Source organism: Cervus elaphus, chromosome 12, assembly GCF_910594005.1.
Source record: "Cervus elaphus chromosome 12, mCerEla1.1, whole genome shotgun sequence".
NCBI lineage: Eukaryota > Metazoa > Chordata > Mammalia > Artiodactyla > Cervidae > Cervus > Cervus elaphus.
Window position 1 is genome coordinate 87,974,569 of NC_057826.1, and position 15,952 is coordinate 87,990,520.

At 48.2% G+C, this 15,952-nt stretch overlaps 1 protein-coding gene across 1 annotated transcript; it reads right to left on the bottom strand.

Moving 5' to 3' along the window:
* Window positions 1-11,002: 11,002 nt before the first annotated feature.
* On the bottom strand, window positions 11,003-14,683 carry KBTBD13 (kelch repeat and BTB domain containing 13). The gene has a single exon (XM_043921059.1). It carries the CDS (start codon window positions 14,619-14,621, stop codon window positions 13,245-13,247), a length of 1,377 nt encoding a protein of 458 aa, XP_043776994.1. The 5' UTR covers window positions 14,622-14,683; the 3' UTR covers window positions 11,003-13,244.
* Window positions 14,684-15,952: the final 1,269 nt, after the last annotated feature.

Consider the following 15,952-nt stretch of genomic DNA (forward strand, 5'->3'; position numbering starts at 1 on the left):
CTCCCCTCATCATGGGCCTGCACACGCACCCCTCACCTGACCATACAGCAAACATGTGCATCAGACTGGGGCTCTGTCTTCAGTGACAGGTGCAAAGTGGGGCTCAGAGAGGTAGTGCGTTGGGCCCATACGTCGCCCAGCACAGGGGTGGCAGGGCGTGGAATGAAGGTCTCTAGGGCTCCTCGGGACCCCTTGGGTCAGTTCTGACCAGGACAGTGGAGAGCTAGGCCCCACCTCGAGGCCAGGGTTGCAGACCTGCCTGGTCCCTCACCTGGGAAGGGGCGGCAAAAGCTGTGCTCCCTGGAGCTCATGCACTTGGTTTTGCTTTCATTCCCAGCCACTCCACTGAGAGCTTCTAAAGGTCACTTTTTTCCCCTCAAATTCAAGTGGCTTGGGAAGCAAGTCCCTAGCTTCCGGCCACTGAGGCACCACCCATTCTGGTAAGACGTTTCTCTGGTTCCCATCACTGTCAGACCAAGATAGTGAGATGGACATTTTGCAGTCCAGGCATATCTTGGAGATATTGCAGGTTCTGTTCCAGGGCACTACAATAAAGCAAATATTACAATAAAGCGAGTCACATGAATTTTTTTGTTCCCAGTGTAAGAGTTATGTTTATATTTATTCTATACACTGTAAAGGGCTTCCTGGGGAGCGTTAATGGTAAAAAATCCCCTGCAATGCAGGAGCCACAGATTTAATCGCTAGGTCACGAAGATCCCCTGGAGGAAGGCATGTCAACCCCCTCCTGTGTTTTTTTTTTTTAATTAGTTAATTTATTTTATTTTTTGATTGAAGGATAATTGCTTTACAGAATTTTGTTTTCCGTCAAACCTCAACATGCATCAGCCATATGTTCCCTCCCTCTTGAACCGCCCTCCCATCTCCCTCCCCATCCCACTCCTCCAGGTTGATGCAGAGCCCCTGTTTGAGATCCTTGAGACATACAGCAAATTCCCGTTGGCTGTCTATTTTACATATGGTGATGTAAGCTTCCATGTTACTCCCTCCATACATCTCACCCTCTTCTCCCCTCTCCCTGTGTGCCTGTCCGTTCTCCCTGTCTGTTTCTCCATTGCTGCCCTGCAAATAAATTCTTCAGTACCATATTTCTAGATTCCATATATATGCTTTAGTATATGATATTTATCTTTATCTTTCTGACTTACTTCACTTGTATACTAGGCTCTAGGTTCATCCACCTCATCAGAACTGACTAAAATGCATTCCCTTTTATGGCTGAGTTATATTCCATTGTGTATATGTACTACAACTTCTTTATCCATTCATCTGTCAATGGACATCTAGGTTGCTTCCATGTTCTAGCTATTGAAAATATTGCTGCAATGAATATTGGGATACATGTGTCTTTTTCAATTTTTGTTTCCTCAGGGTGTATGCCTAGGAGTGGGATTTCTGGGTCATATGGTGGTTTTATTCCTAGTTTTTTTTTTTTAAGGAATCTCCATACTGTCTTCCATAGTGGCTGTATCAATTTACATTCCCACCAACAGTGCAAGAGGGTTCACACCCTCTCTAGCATTTATTGTTTGTAGACTTTTTGATGATGGTCATTCTGACCGGTGTGAGGTGATACCTCATTGTAGTTTCAATTTGCATTTCTCTAATAATGAGTGATGTTGAGCATCTTTTCATGTGTTTGTTAGCCATCTGTATGTCTTCTTTGGAGAAATGTCTGTTTAGGTCTTTTTCCCACTTTTGATTGGGTTGTTTGTTTTTCTGGCATTGAATTGTATGAGCTGCTTGTATATTTTGGAAATTAATCCTTTGTCAGTTGTTTCATTTACTATTGTTTTTTTCCATTCTGAGGGTTGCCTTTTTACCTTGTTTATGGTTTCCTTTGCTGTGCAAAAGCTTTTAAGTGTAATTAGGTCCCACTTGTTTACTTTTGTTTTTATTTCCATTACTCTAGGAGGTGGGTCATAGAGGATCTTGCTTTGATTTATGTCATTGAGTATTCTGCCTATGTTCTCCTCTTAGGAGTTTTATAGTTTCTGGACTTACATTTAGGTCTTTAATCCATTTTGAGTTTATCTTTGTGTATGTTGTTAGGAAATGTTCTAATTTCATTCTTGCACATGTAGCTGTCCAGTTTTCCCAGCACCACTTATTGAAGAAGCTGTCTTTGCCCCATTGTATATTCTTGCCTCCTTTGTCAAAAATAAGATATGCATAGGTGTGTGTGTTTATCTGTGGGCATTCTATCTTGTTCCGTTGGTCTATATTTCTGTTTTTGTGCCAGTACCATACTGTCTGGATGACTGTAGCTTTGTAGTGTAATCTGAAGTCAGGAAGGTTGATTCCTCCACCTCCATTCTTCTTTCTCAAGACTCCTTTAGCTGTTTGGGGTCTTTTGTTTTTCCATATGAATTGTGAAATTTTTTGTTCTAGTTCTGTGAAAAATGCCATTGGTAATTTGATAGAGATCACATTGAATCTGTAGATTGCATTTGGTAGTATAGTCATATTCACAATATTGATTCTTCCTACCCAGGAACATGTAATATCTCTCCATCTGTTTATGTCATCTTTGATTTCTCTCATCAGTGTTTATAATTTTCTGCATATAGTTCTTTTGTATCCTTAGGTAGGTTTATTCCTATATATTTTATTCTTTTTGTTGCAGTGGTGAATGGGATTGATTCCTTAATCGCCTTTTCTGATTTTTCATTGTTAATATATAGGAATGCAAGTCATTTCTGTGTATTGATTTTGTATCCTGTGACTTTGCTAAATTCACTGATTAGCTCTAGTAATTTTCTGATAGTATCTTTAGGGTTTTCTATACATATTATCATGTCATCTGCAAACAGTGAGAGCTCTTCTTCTTCTTTTCTGATCTGGATTCCTTTTCTTTCTTTTTCTTCTTGGATTGCTGTAGCTAGGACTTCCAAAACTATGTTGAATAATAGTGGTGAGCCCACTCCAGTATTCTTGTCTGGAAAATCCCATAGACAGAGGAGGCTGGTGGGCTACGATTGATAGGTTCACAGAGTTGGACACGATTGAGTGACTAAATAAGTACACATACACTATAAAGTGTGCATTAGTGTAATATCTTAAAAAACAGTATCAGTTCAGTTCAGTTACTCAATCATGTCCAACTCTTTGCAATCCCATGGACTAGCACACCAGGCTTTGCTGTCCATCACCAACTCCCGGAGCTTACTCAAACTCCTGTCCATTGAGTCGGTGATGCCATCCAACCATCTCATCCTCTGTCATCCCCTTCCCCTCCCACCTTCAATCTTTCCCAGCATCAGGGTCTTTTCTAGTGAGTCAGTTCTTTGCATCAGGTGGCCAAAGTATTGAGTTTCAACTTTAGCATCAGTTCCTTCCAATGAATATCCAGGACTGATTTCCTTTAGGATAGACTGGTTGGATCTCCTTGCAGTCCAAGGGACTCTCAAGAGTCTTTTCCAATACCACAGTTCAAAAGCATCAATTCTTCAGTGCTCGGCTTTCTTTATAGTCCAACTCTCACATTCATACATGACTACTGGAAAAACCATAGCTTTGGCTAGATGGACCTTTGTTGGCAAAGTAATGTCTCTGCTTTTTAACATGCTGTCTAGGTGATCATAACTTTCCTTCCAAGGAGTAAGCGTCTTCTAATTTCATGCCTGCAGTACCATCTGCAGTGATTTTGGAGACCCCCAAAATAAACTCTCTCACTGTTTCCACTGTTTCCCCATCTATTTGCCATGAAGTGATGAGACCAGATGCCATGATCTTTGTTTTTTGAATGTTGAGTTTTAAGCCAACATTTCCACTCTCCTCTTTCATTCATCAAAAGGCTCTTTAGTTCTACTTTGGTTTCTGCCATACAGGTGGTGCCATCTGCATATCTGAGGTTATTGATATTTCTCCCGGCAATCTTGATTCCAGCTTGTGCTTCATCCAGCCCGGCATTTCTCATGTACTCTGCATATAAGTTAAATAAGCAGGGTGACAATATACAGCCTTGACATACTCCTTTCCCGATTTGGAACCAGTCTGTTGTTCCATGTCCAGTTCTAGCTATTGCTTCTTGACCTCCATACAGATTTTTCAGGAGGAAGGTCAGGTGGTCTGGTATTCCCATCTCTTGAAGAATTTTCCACAGTTTGTTGTGATCTGCACAGTCAAAGGCTTTGGCATAGTCAATAAAGCAGAAGTTTTAAATAAATAAGGCAGAATAAAACTAAAGGCAAAGGAGAAAAGGAAAGATATACCCATTTGAATGCAGAGTTCCAAAGAATGGCAAGGAGAGATAAGAAAGCCTTCCTCAGTGATCAATGCAAAGAAATAGAGGAAAACAATAGAATTGGAAAGACTAGAGATCTCTTCAAGAAAATTAGAGATACCAAGGGAATATTTCATGCCAAGATGGGCACAATAAATGACAGAAATGGTATGGACCTAACAGAAGCAGGAGATATTAAGAAGAGGTGGCAAGAATACACAGGAGATCTATACAAAAAAGATCTTCACGACCCAGATAATCACAATGGTGTGATCACTCACCTAGAGCTAGATATCCTGAAATGCAAAGTCAAGTGGACCTTAGGAAGCATCACTATGAACAAAGCTAGTGGAGGTGATGGACTTCCATTTGAACTCTTTCAAACTCTAAAAGATGATGCTGTGAAAGTGCTGCACTCAATATGCCAGCAAATTTGGAAAGCTCAGCAGTGGCCACAGGACTGGAAAAGGTCAGTTTTCATGCCAAGTCCAAAGAAAGATAATGCCAAAGAATGTTCAAACTATCGCACAATTGCACTCATCTTACACACTAGCAAAGTAATGCTCAAAATTCTCCAAGCCAGGCTTCAACAGTACGTGAGCCATGAACTTCCAGATGTTCAAGCTGGATTTAGAAAAGGCAGAGGAACCAGAGACCAAATTGCCAACATCCATTGGATCATTGAAAAAAAAAAAACAGCATAGCAACCTTAATTTTAAAATATTTTGCTGCTGAAAAATGCTAACCATCTTCTAAGCCTTCAGTGAGTCATAATCTTTTTTCTGGGGTGGTAGGGGTCTTGCTTCATATTGACGGCTGCTGACTGATCAGGGCAGTGGTGGCTGAATGTTAGGGAGACTGGCCAAATTTCTTAAAGTAATACAACAATGAAGTTTGCCACATCGATTGACTTCCTTTTGTGAATAATTTGTCTTTTGTATGCAGAGCTCTTTGACAGCATTTCACCCACAATAGAACATCTTTCAAAACTGAAGTCAGTCCTCTCAAACCCTGACATTGCATTACCAACTAAGTTTATGTAACAGTCTAAATATTTTCTTGTCATTTCAACAATTCATTAAGTTCACCGTCTTTTATGGGTGCAGCTCAAGGCACCCCCAAACAATTACAAGAGTAACATCTGATCACCATAGCAAATACAGTAACAATGAAAATGTTTGAAATACTGCAAAATTACCATAATGGGACAAAGAGACAAAGTGAGCAAGTGCTTGTTGGAAAAATGGTTCCAGGGCTTCCGTGGTGGTCCAGTGGTTGAGAATCTGCCTTGCAGAGCAGGGGACACTGGTTCGATCCCTGGTCTGGGAAGATCCCACATGCCACTAAGCCCACGGACCACAGCTACTGAGCCATTGCTCTAGAACCTGCGAGCTGCAACTACTGAGTCTGAGTGCTGCAACTACTGAAGCCTGTGCACCTAGGGCCTGTGCTCTGCAACAAAAGAAGCCCCTGCAACAAGAAGCCCACGCACTGCAACTAGAGAAAGCTTGGGCGCAGCAACAAAGACCCACCACAGCCAAAATGTCAATCAATAAACTAAACTAAAAGAAGTAAAAATGGCAGCAACACTTGCTCAGTGCAGGGTTGCCACAGACCTTCAATTTGTAAAAAAAAAAAAATGCAACATCAGCAAAGCACGATAAAGCCAAGCACAACAGCACAAGGTAGGTCTGTATCTTTTGCTGTTGCAAACCAAGGCACTTGATGGCCAATGCCCAGAGAGACGAGTGCCAGAGGGGACAGGGCATGTATCTTGGCAGGAAAGAGATGGCAAGTCAAATCAGGTCACTAGAGGAGACTTGAGTGAAGAGGCTGTTTACTAAGGACAGAGGTGACTGCTATGGGGCTGGTGCAGGGCTAGCGCCAGTGGGGCTCTCGCCATTCCCAGGCCTGCAGCGGGAGGGGAGAGGTGGCCACCACAACCGAGAGGCTGCCAGGGCTGCCAGGGAAGGGCCACCTGGCAGGAGCTGTGACTCTGGTCCGTGGAGGAAAGAAGTAGGTGCGAGGCAGCCGGGCAGGGAGGGAGCTGGCAGTGAAGTCCCCAGACTCCTGCTCCCCACTGCCCCTCACCTTCTGCTGCTGTCCCCACTGGAGTCAGAGGAGCCAATAATACAACACAAAGGACACCCTCCCAGGGCAAGAGACAGGAGAGGGGAGAGTGGCTCTGAGGGCAGGTGGGGCAGCTGAGGGGCTTGCTCTTGGAATTTGAGAAGCATGGCATCCATTTTCCATATTCATTCACCCCAAACACATGCTGTGGCTCCCTCTTCCTACAGAATGAGACCTATGATCTGAGCCTGGCATTCAAGGCTCTTCGCACCCAGACTCCAACATCCCTCCCTCCCTCCTGGGAGAGATACAGGTGCTTCACGGGATCTACTTGCACAACAACTCTGGGTACAATGAGCCTCATTATCCTCGACATTTTATAAACAGATGGAGCTTGCACCGGATGACTCAGCTGGCAAGCAATGGAGCTGGAATGTGAACCCAGCTCCACTGATGCTGAAGCTGACGCTTACCCACGCTGCCATGCAGCCTCCTCACCGAGGGATAAATGCCCAGACCACAGGGCTGTGTTCATTCCACCCCTGCCTGCCTCACAGAAAGGGTCTCAGTGGAGAAGGGGAGGGAGGAGAAAGGAACATGGACGGTGAGCATAACCTGTGCTGGCTTCTAGGTCCTCATTCCACTCTTATAACCACCCTCCAGGGAAGGAATTATCCTCCCTGTTTAGAGTTGAGACATCTTAATATCAGAAAGGTTAAGGAACTTTACCGTGGTCAGAAAGCAGAGCTGGGCCTTGACCTTGAAACCAGCTGCCTGTTCCGGGCAGAGCTGGCCCTCTGCAGAGCCTCAGCCCCTTGTCTCCACTCCAGCCCAATGCTCACTCCCTCTTTGAGCCCCTGAAATTTCCTCTGCTAATCAGAACTATGGAGCTAGGACCATCCACAGAAGGCCCCAGTTAGAATGAGAATATGTCACTCGAGAGAAAAAGCGTAGTGGGCCAGTGTCATAAGGCCACGCTTAGAGTTGTCAAAATTGTGTGTGTGCGCGTGTGTGATGTGAAGGGCCCAGGTGCTCAAATACCACCACTATAGACCAAGCCCTTTGTCTCTATCTGCTGAATAAGGCAGAGTGCTAAAATAATGTGACACAAGAGGGTTATATTTCCTGGAAAAGTGAGGATGGAGGTCCGGAATCAGGGAGGGCAGACTGGATGGGTCATTTTGGAGACCTCCCTCATGGGTGTCCTAGAAGGCAACACAAGAGATGCAGCATGGTGTGACGGGAAGAAGATTCTAGAGATGTGGATTTTAGCTCAGAGTGGTCCACTGCGTCGCTGTGTGTCTCCACACAAGCTATTTGCCCTGCTTTTGCCAACTTCCCCTTCCTCTCTGTTCCAAGACCCTGCGACCTGACAGAAAGACCTCTTTACCTTTTGCTAATTGCTGAGATGCCAGAGAGAGAATCCCCATTCTAGCCGGGGCAGAATCTTGAGGGTTGCAGGGACATTGCTGGGAAGAGACCCATGAGAACCCCTCCATCGGGGTCCTGCATCCCACGCCCACAATGGGCCTGCTCAGACGTAGCCTGTCTGCCTATAGCTGTGTCTCCCACCAGCACAGTTAACTTGCCACCGTTCCTGGGAAGTGACAGCAACTTAAAGCAAAGCAATTAGGATGAAAAAGAGGCCCAGCTGCTTGGGGCCAAAGGAAAATAAACAGACCAGCCCAGTGTGTATTCCACTGCCAAGAGGAGCAATTCTTCACGGGATGATTAGCACTTCAGTTCCCGTCGCCTCCCCTCCACGAGCCTCGGTGCTGCTGCCGTTTTCGGATCCCACTCTTCCCACGGTGTGCTGTGCACCCCACAGCGCATCACCTCATCATGAAGGTCTCCCCTGGTCACCAGCCCACGCTACCCTCTGCCAGAAATGATACCCCTCTCCTCTGAAATCTGACAGCCTCTCTCTATGGGTTTTCCCTTTGATTGATTGATCATGTGATAGATTCATTTATTTTTTTGATATCCATTGAGTACCATTCATTCATTCAATATCAATATTTATTAAGCCCCTACTATGTTCTATTCACTGTCCTGGTGATACAGCAGTGAACACGAATCTCTGTCCTCATGGAGCTCAACTTCAGTAGATGAAATCAGGATGAAATGGGACAGGGGATCTGGAACGGACTTGGCTCTCACTCAAGAGAGATGAGACACACCCAAGGGTCTAAGCAGAGAAGCAACAGTTTATGGCTGGTGGGTCATCAGGACAGCTCTGCCCATGTGAGCACACTGGAGTGGCCAGCAGGGAAGCAGGCCCTGGATGGAGTGTGGGAAGGGCTGGTGTGTCCTCCTGCCTCTGTCAGGCAGGCTATGTAAGCAAACCAGAAAAATTCCCAGGGAGAGGAACGCCTGGGGTGCAGGGCATCCAGAGTCAGGGTCAAGGAGAAAGTTTACAGAAGATTGGAGAGAGCTCCAGATAATGGGGCTGCAGGGCTCTCGTGGAGGTTCAGGGAAATGCACCTTACTGCATTAAGCTCTGTGTGTGTGTGTGTGTGTGTGTGTAGATCGTGGAGGTTCAGGGAAATGCACCTTACTGCATTAAGCTCTATGTGTGTGTGTGTGTGTGTGTGTGTGTGTGTGTGTGTAGATCTCTCTGGAAGGACTAACTTCTTAGAGTGTCCCTCTGGGCAGGCACAGAGAGATTTCAGACTCAGCCTTCTGGGCTCAGTAACCCCTCATATCTCTGTAACTTGCCTTCCTGAACCTGGCCTGCTCCCCCGACACCTACACACAGTCTGGATGCCAGGGCATGAGAGGTTGAGAATCCCAAATCCTGGTTACAGGTCCTTGCTCTTCCACTTTACTGACTGTGTGACTTTGTGTGAAAGCCGAAGTTCTTTCAGGATCCCCATTTCCTCCCAGACTTCTGCTTTCTGCAAACCAGACAGGGTAACCATCTTTGCTAAGGGCGGCAGGCTGTAGGAAGAAATGATGGAGCCTGTCTGTGAGGCCAGAAGAGGAGGTGGGCTGGGTTATTAAAACCCCCCCACACTGAGGGAGTATCTGTCAATGTGTCAATGCCCCCCCCCACACCCTGGGTCTTCATCAGTCATTAACACCCTTTTGTTAATTAATTAATTAACACTCTTTCGAAGGGAGCCATTTACTTCCCAGCTAGATCCTAAGGCAAGAGAACCCAGGACAGTTAATTTTCTTATCTCAGGAGTTAGAGAGAAAGGGCTGAGTCCAGGGGGGCAGATGAACCCCCAGAGAAGAGGTGCAGCGAGAAGGGTAACAGGGAGGGGAGTGTAATTGAGACTGGCAGAACCCCTCTGTCCATCCCAGTATGTCAGCAGAACAGGGAGGGGACGCAGCAATAGAAGACAGCACATGGCCCTGGGTTCAAAGCCAGGATCTGCTACTTCCTACTCAGGCCTCTTCTAGTCACTGTGACCTTTAGGTGTTTTTTTTTGTTTTTTTTTTTTTTAACTTTATCTTTAAGAAGGGAGTGTGGATGTTGCCCAGCTGCCTACCACTTAAAATTCTTGCAAAGCTTAAATAAGTCTACTGTGGGAAAACTCTCTGTGAATACTGTGTTATTATTACACACAAAAGGCATCTCAGTAAGGGCTGCTCTGGACCAAAGGACAACTGAACCCTGGAGCCAGCAGGCCGGTCTGGGCTGGTTCGTGTGGTCAGCTGCAGAAGCTGATGAAGGTCTGCGGGCTGAGAGAGCCGAGGAGCTGGTGGGTCTGGAGACCGGAAGTGTGTTCAGCACCGGTCAGGAGGAGTGAGCAAGGAGGAGAGTGTTCTGCGCTTTAAGAAAAATTATCCATAACTTGGAAATAGGCAAAAGGAGGACTGTGTGTCCTTTCAGTGTCACTCTGGGGCAGGGTTGAAGCACTCAGAGTTATTTAATTCTCCCTGGGTTGGGAAGATCCTCTGGAGGAGGGCGTGGTAACCCACTCCAGTATTCTTGCCCGGAGAATCCCAAGGACAGAGGAGCCTGGTAGGCAATGTATGGTCCATAGGGTTGCAAAGAGTCGGACATGACTGAAGTGACTTGGCAAGGGACTGTACCTTTGTTCTACAATTTACTATTTTTAAAAACTATTTATTTGGCTGCATCAGGTCTTAGTTGTGTCACATGGGATTTTTCGTTGCAGTGCAGGTTTAGTTGCTCTGCAGCATGTGGGACCCAAGTTCCCTGACCAGGGATCAAACCTGTGTCCCCAGCACTGCAAGGCAGATTCTTAACCACTGGGCCACCGGGAAAGTCCCAACAATTTACTATTGATCAGGGTCCTGACTTTGTAGAGTTATATGCTAACTTGTAGCTGCGTATACAAGTATGTACGTGCATGTACGTGAATATGAAAAGGAATTTAGCCCAGTAGAGAACCACAAAATTTATGGTATTATTCTCTATAAGATATTAACCAGCTTCACCTCTACCTTAGCAAACTTATTTTGGTGTATCTTTTCCAACAAAATATACAGACTTCTTGTCTCTCAAATGGACCACTGAACCAGTCTTACTATTTTTTTGGTTCCCTTATTAATGAGTTAGATAAATCTTTGACATGTGATTAAAATTACACTTTGATAGAACAAAAAAGTGAGGGGCTCTGTGGCATGGGCCAGGCACTTGGTCACTGAACCTCATATATCTCATCAGTTGGGAGAAGGCACCCAACTCTCAGGCTGAGGCAGGGCTAGAGTGGGAAGACAGATGAGAAAGTACTCTGCACATCATTCACAGGATGTACAAATCAGGATTTATTATTGTGACTCATCAGATTAGGTTAATCCAGGCCTGAAAGGTCCCAGGCTTCTAGGTCGGCATTCTCCAGGGTTTGGGACATAGTTCAGGGGAAAGGCAGCAAGGGGCAGCCCAGACACGAGGCTCCATGCCCAGGAGGTGCCCGGCTGATGCTGTACTCGCCATTTGTGATGAGGCCAGGATCTCCCACAGGCCTTGCATCTTGGAGGATGGAGACCATTTAGGACCACTCAAAGAAGTCTGCCCAGGGGCATGGAGCAGCCGGACGACTGAGCTGGGCATCTGACCAGAGACCAGGGTAGGGGTATGCTAAAGGAGAGATAAGAGTCCTAACACCAGAGGTCAGCACCAGGCCCCTAACTAGTGGTAGCTACAGCCTGGGGTCTTTTAGGACCTCATGTTTCTCTTTCTTTTAAAAAATTTTTTAATTGAAGTATTTACAATATTGTGTTAATTTCTGGTGTACAGCAAAGTGACTCATATATATCTGTCTGTATATACATATATTTTTTCTTATTCTTTTCCATTATGGTTTATCACAGGATATTGAATATAATTCTCTGTGCTAGACATAAGTAGGACCTTGTTGCTTAGCCATTTTGTATATAATAGTTTGTATCTACTAAACCCAGACTTTCAATCCTTCCCTCCCAAGCCCTCCTCTTCCGTGGCAACCCCAAGCCTGTTCTCTATGTCTGTGAGCCTGCTTCTGTTTCATAGATAGGTTCATTTGTAGGATCTCATCATTTTATTCTGCAGCTAGGAAAGTGTCCCAGCTCAGCTGACAGCACAATAAGATCTCTGTTCTTGCTATCTGCATGTGTGCACAGTTGCACGAATGTGCACATACACACATGGACAATGATGTCAGCCAGGGGTCCAATGAGCAATGCAGGCAGTCAAGGTTGGGAACAGCCAACCCTTCACGGAGGAGGTAGGTACGGAGGAGCGAAAGGCATTCCAGGTCCAGGGAATGGCAGCAATGGAGGCTGTTTGTTTAGTTACTAAGTCCTATCTGACTCTCTGCAACCCTATAGACTGTAGCTCACCAGGCTCCTCTGTCCATGGGATTTCCCAGGCAAGAATACTGGAGTGGGTTGCCATTTCCTTCTCCAGGGGATCTTCCCGACCCAGGGATCAAACCCATGTGTCCTGCATTGGCAGGCAGATTCTTTACCAGCAGAGCCACCATCAGACCTGCTCTAAATTGGTCTCATACTTTGAGTAACCTGAAGTCATGAAAATTAACAGTCCACTGCCCCTGGGGTGATGACAAAAAAGGCAGTGGGTAAGAGACTTCTGACTGGGTTCTCCCCTGTGGGCCCACATCCCATTAAATGGTGTGAGGATCTCTTTCTCCCTCACAGGTCTCACTCCAGGGGCAGCTCAGTTTCCCTCTCCACAGGCCAGGCCAGCCTCGATGCCTCCCCAGAGGCCTCCATCTATAGCTGCTCTGCCTCAAAGGCAGGGCTCACAGACTCTTCCCATCTGCCCAACTTTCCCTGTCTCTCCTCTTCTGAATCTCCCCCTTTAGCAGCTAATTATCCTGTCCGTCTTAGTACAGTTTGTTTACTATCCTCCTGCCTGGAATAACATATTTTCCCTCTCCCTATTTTCCCTTTGTCCTGATTTCTTCAGTACTTTGTTTTATTATATTGCAGGGTTTGTTTCTTGTTTGTTTTTGTAAGTTGCCTTCAGCCCTCTGTGGATCAAGACAAGTGCATGTAAACCCTCTGTTGTCCTGGGCTAGACTCTAAGCTTTTGAACCCCTGTCTGGTAACTACAGTCACATTAGGCCCAGTGCCATGGTGAGCACACAGTAGGTGCCTAATTCTTACTTGACTGGCAGTTTCATGAACATCACTTAACCCACTCCCAGCCGGTCCTCAATTACTGGCCCTTTTACACACAAGCCTGGATTCTTGAAATCCTCTCCCCCATCCCTTCCACTGACATTGTGACCCACCAGCTCTCAAGAGAGCCCAAGTAATTTGAGGGTTGAGATCCCCAGTCTACGCTTCCTGAGATTCTTGGATACCTTCACACAACCAGAAGTCACAAGACCCTGGACATCTCAACCAGGGCCTGAAGTTCCCGGCCGCTCCTAAGGTCAGTCTCATAGACTCAGCCATAGCTCACAGAAGACTCTGGGAATCTAAGTCCAAAAGTCCAGCCCAAGGATCACAGTTCTGGTGTTGTCGAGGCCACAGGCCCCCGGGCACCGGGAGGCAGCCTCAGGAGAAAGGTCTGCAAGGAACCGGGCCGTGGGAAGCCGGCCTTCTCCCTAAGCAGCCGCCAGGAGCCGCCCTCGATGGCATAGAGCAGGGTGAACACGCGGTTGACCGTATAGACGGTGTCGCCGCGCACCACGGCAGTGAAGAGCGCGCCTTTGCTGTTGACGAACTGACCGGGCAGCGCTGTCCACTGGCCCGTGGCTAGGTTGAGGCAGTCGATGGCGCAGTGCAGGAAGTCATCCTTAGGTCCGTTACGCACCACGTAGAGGCTGTCGCGGTGGGCCACCATGCAGTGGCCATAGCTCTGCGGGCGCCGCAGCTCGGCCACGGGCAGCCACTCATCAGCCCGCACAGTGTACTCCACTACGGCCGTCGTGTCTGCCGGCTGCCACAGACACACGAAGAGGCGGCCGCGGGCGTGTGCGCAGGGTACCCCGGCAGCTGGCTGCGGCAAGTCGGCCATGAAGCTCCAGCAGCCCGAGGCCGGGTCGTAGCGCTCCACCGAGCTCATGGCTGTCCTCTGGAACTCACCCCCGATGGCATAGAGGTGGCCCTCGAAGCCGGCCAGTGCTGTGTCGTAGCGCGGCTGGTGGGGGCTGGGGAACTCGCGCCACGTTCCGCCGTCGGGGTCGTAGCAGAAGCCCAGGTCCACCACCTCCTTGTTGGGGCCCCGCACACCCCCCACAATGTACAGCTTGTTGCCCAGCGTGGCCACGCCGGCCAGGAGCGTGCTGGCCTCCAGGGGCAGCGCGGCCAGCGTGCGCCAGGTGTCCTCCTCCTCATCCAGGTAACACATGGTGCGCGAAGGGTCCTCCAGGAAGCCGGGCGCCGGCGCATGTGTGCTCACGGCCACGTAGCTGCTGGGCCGCAGCGCCGCCACGTAGGTGCGGGCCTCAGGCAGCGCCAGCTCGGCCGCCAGCTCGTGGGCGCCGTCGCGGATGAAGAGCGCGGCGCTGTGGAAGACGTCGTGCAGGCCGAAGGCTGCGGCCGCGTCGCAAAGCAGCGCGCAGTTCTCCGACGTGAGGCTGTGCTCTAGGAAGCGCGCCAGCGCCGGCGCCTGCAGGAAGGCGGCGCACTCCACCGCCTGCAGCAGCTCGTCGGCAGCCGCCAGCGCTGGACGCTCACCGCGCAGCACCCGCAGCGTGGTGCGGAAGCCGTCGGGGCTCAGCGCGCCCAGGTGCACCTCGGCGGCGCGCGCCTCCCGCATGCCCGAGCGGAAGAGGCCGCTGAAGAAGCCGCAGTGCTCCACTAGCAGGGCCCGGTCTGCCTGGAAGAGTTGGCTGCCCACCCACACTTGCACCGGGGTCTCTGGGCCCTGCGGCATGGCGGGCTCGAGGGGCAGAGGCCGCCTCTGGGGGCCTGAACGCAGCGGCCACCCACACTGGGGCTCCCCCGCAGCGACAGAAACTTCCCTCGGGGGATATAAATATCTCCCTGGCTAAAGATAGTAGGGCTCATGTGATGTGGTGGCCAGCGGGCTGGATGGCCGAGGGCCCGGAGGGCATCTGGACACCTGCCGGGTCACTCACTTCCGTGTGATAAATAATAATAATAATAGTGACCATATAGTGGGCACCTACGGGCCTTAGGGTACCGTGAGGACAGTTTATAAAGATATCCCATTTAACCTGCACTAAATCAGCTGTAACCCCTTGTGCAGATACCTTAACTCTGACCCTCTGCTTCCTCAAAATGGGGCCAATAATTAACACCTATTGCACGGTATTTGGACAATATATAAAGTGTTCAGAATGAAGGTTGGAGAATTTATATGGCTTTTCAAGGTCATTCAGCTGGGAAAATGCAAGGACGAGGTTAATACCTGGCTCATGCCTTGGTTGGTGGGGCAGGGGTACTCGGGCACCAGAGGGACAGACAGAGGTAAAGTCTGTCCAGGACCAGGCTGGAGTCCAGGGCAGATTTTCCTTTGCCTTGGGCCTCTGCCCCTGAATCTGGCTAGTCCAGTTTCTCTTTGAACCTTGATTTCCTGCTCTGTAAAATGGGTGGGTAACAGGAGAACGTTCAGTAAGTCCCTTGAGTGTGGAAGTAGTCTCTGACTCGGGATGGGAATGGGAAGCTGATATCTATTCCCCACTTGGTACTCTCTACTCATCCATTGCTGGATAGCTCAGATCTTGGGGAAAAGTGGCGCTGCTAAGGGGACTCTATGCCTGTGGATGGGAAGGAGACAGGCTTCTCCTGTTTAAATGAAGCCTTAAACTGCACTGCAGGCCTTTTAGTGAGCACTTTAATTTCTATAATCCTTACAACAATCTGATGAGCAGATACTGTTATTTTCTCTCAGTTGATAGATGTTATCCATTTATTGCTTATAGCATGCATGAGTCAAATATTATTAAACTCATAGATGAGACAGAGTCATCAAGAGGTTTGCTCACCTGGCCGAGGTGACATGGCCAGAGAGCAGCACAGCCAGGACTGGAGGGCAGCCAGTCTGATCCCAGAGCCTACATCCCTGACCGTTGTGCTCTCTTTCCTCTCTGTGCTACAAATGCTGGGCAGTCGCTTTGTGCCAGGAGGTGATAGTTGGAAGGAATTTCTGTCTCCTATGATTCAACCCCTTCATTTACAGTGTGAAAGTGAAAGTGTTTGTTGCTGAGTGGTGTCTGGCCCTTTGCAACAGCCTGGACTATA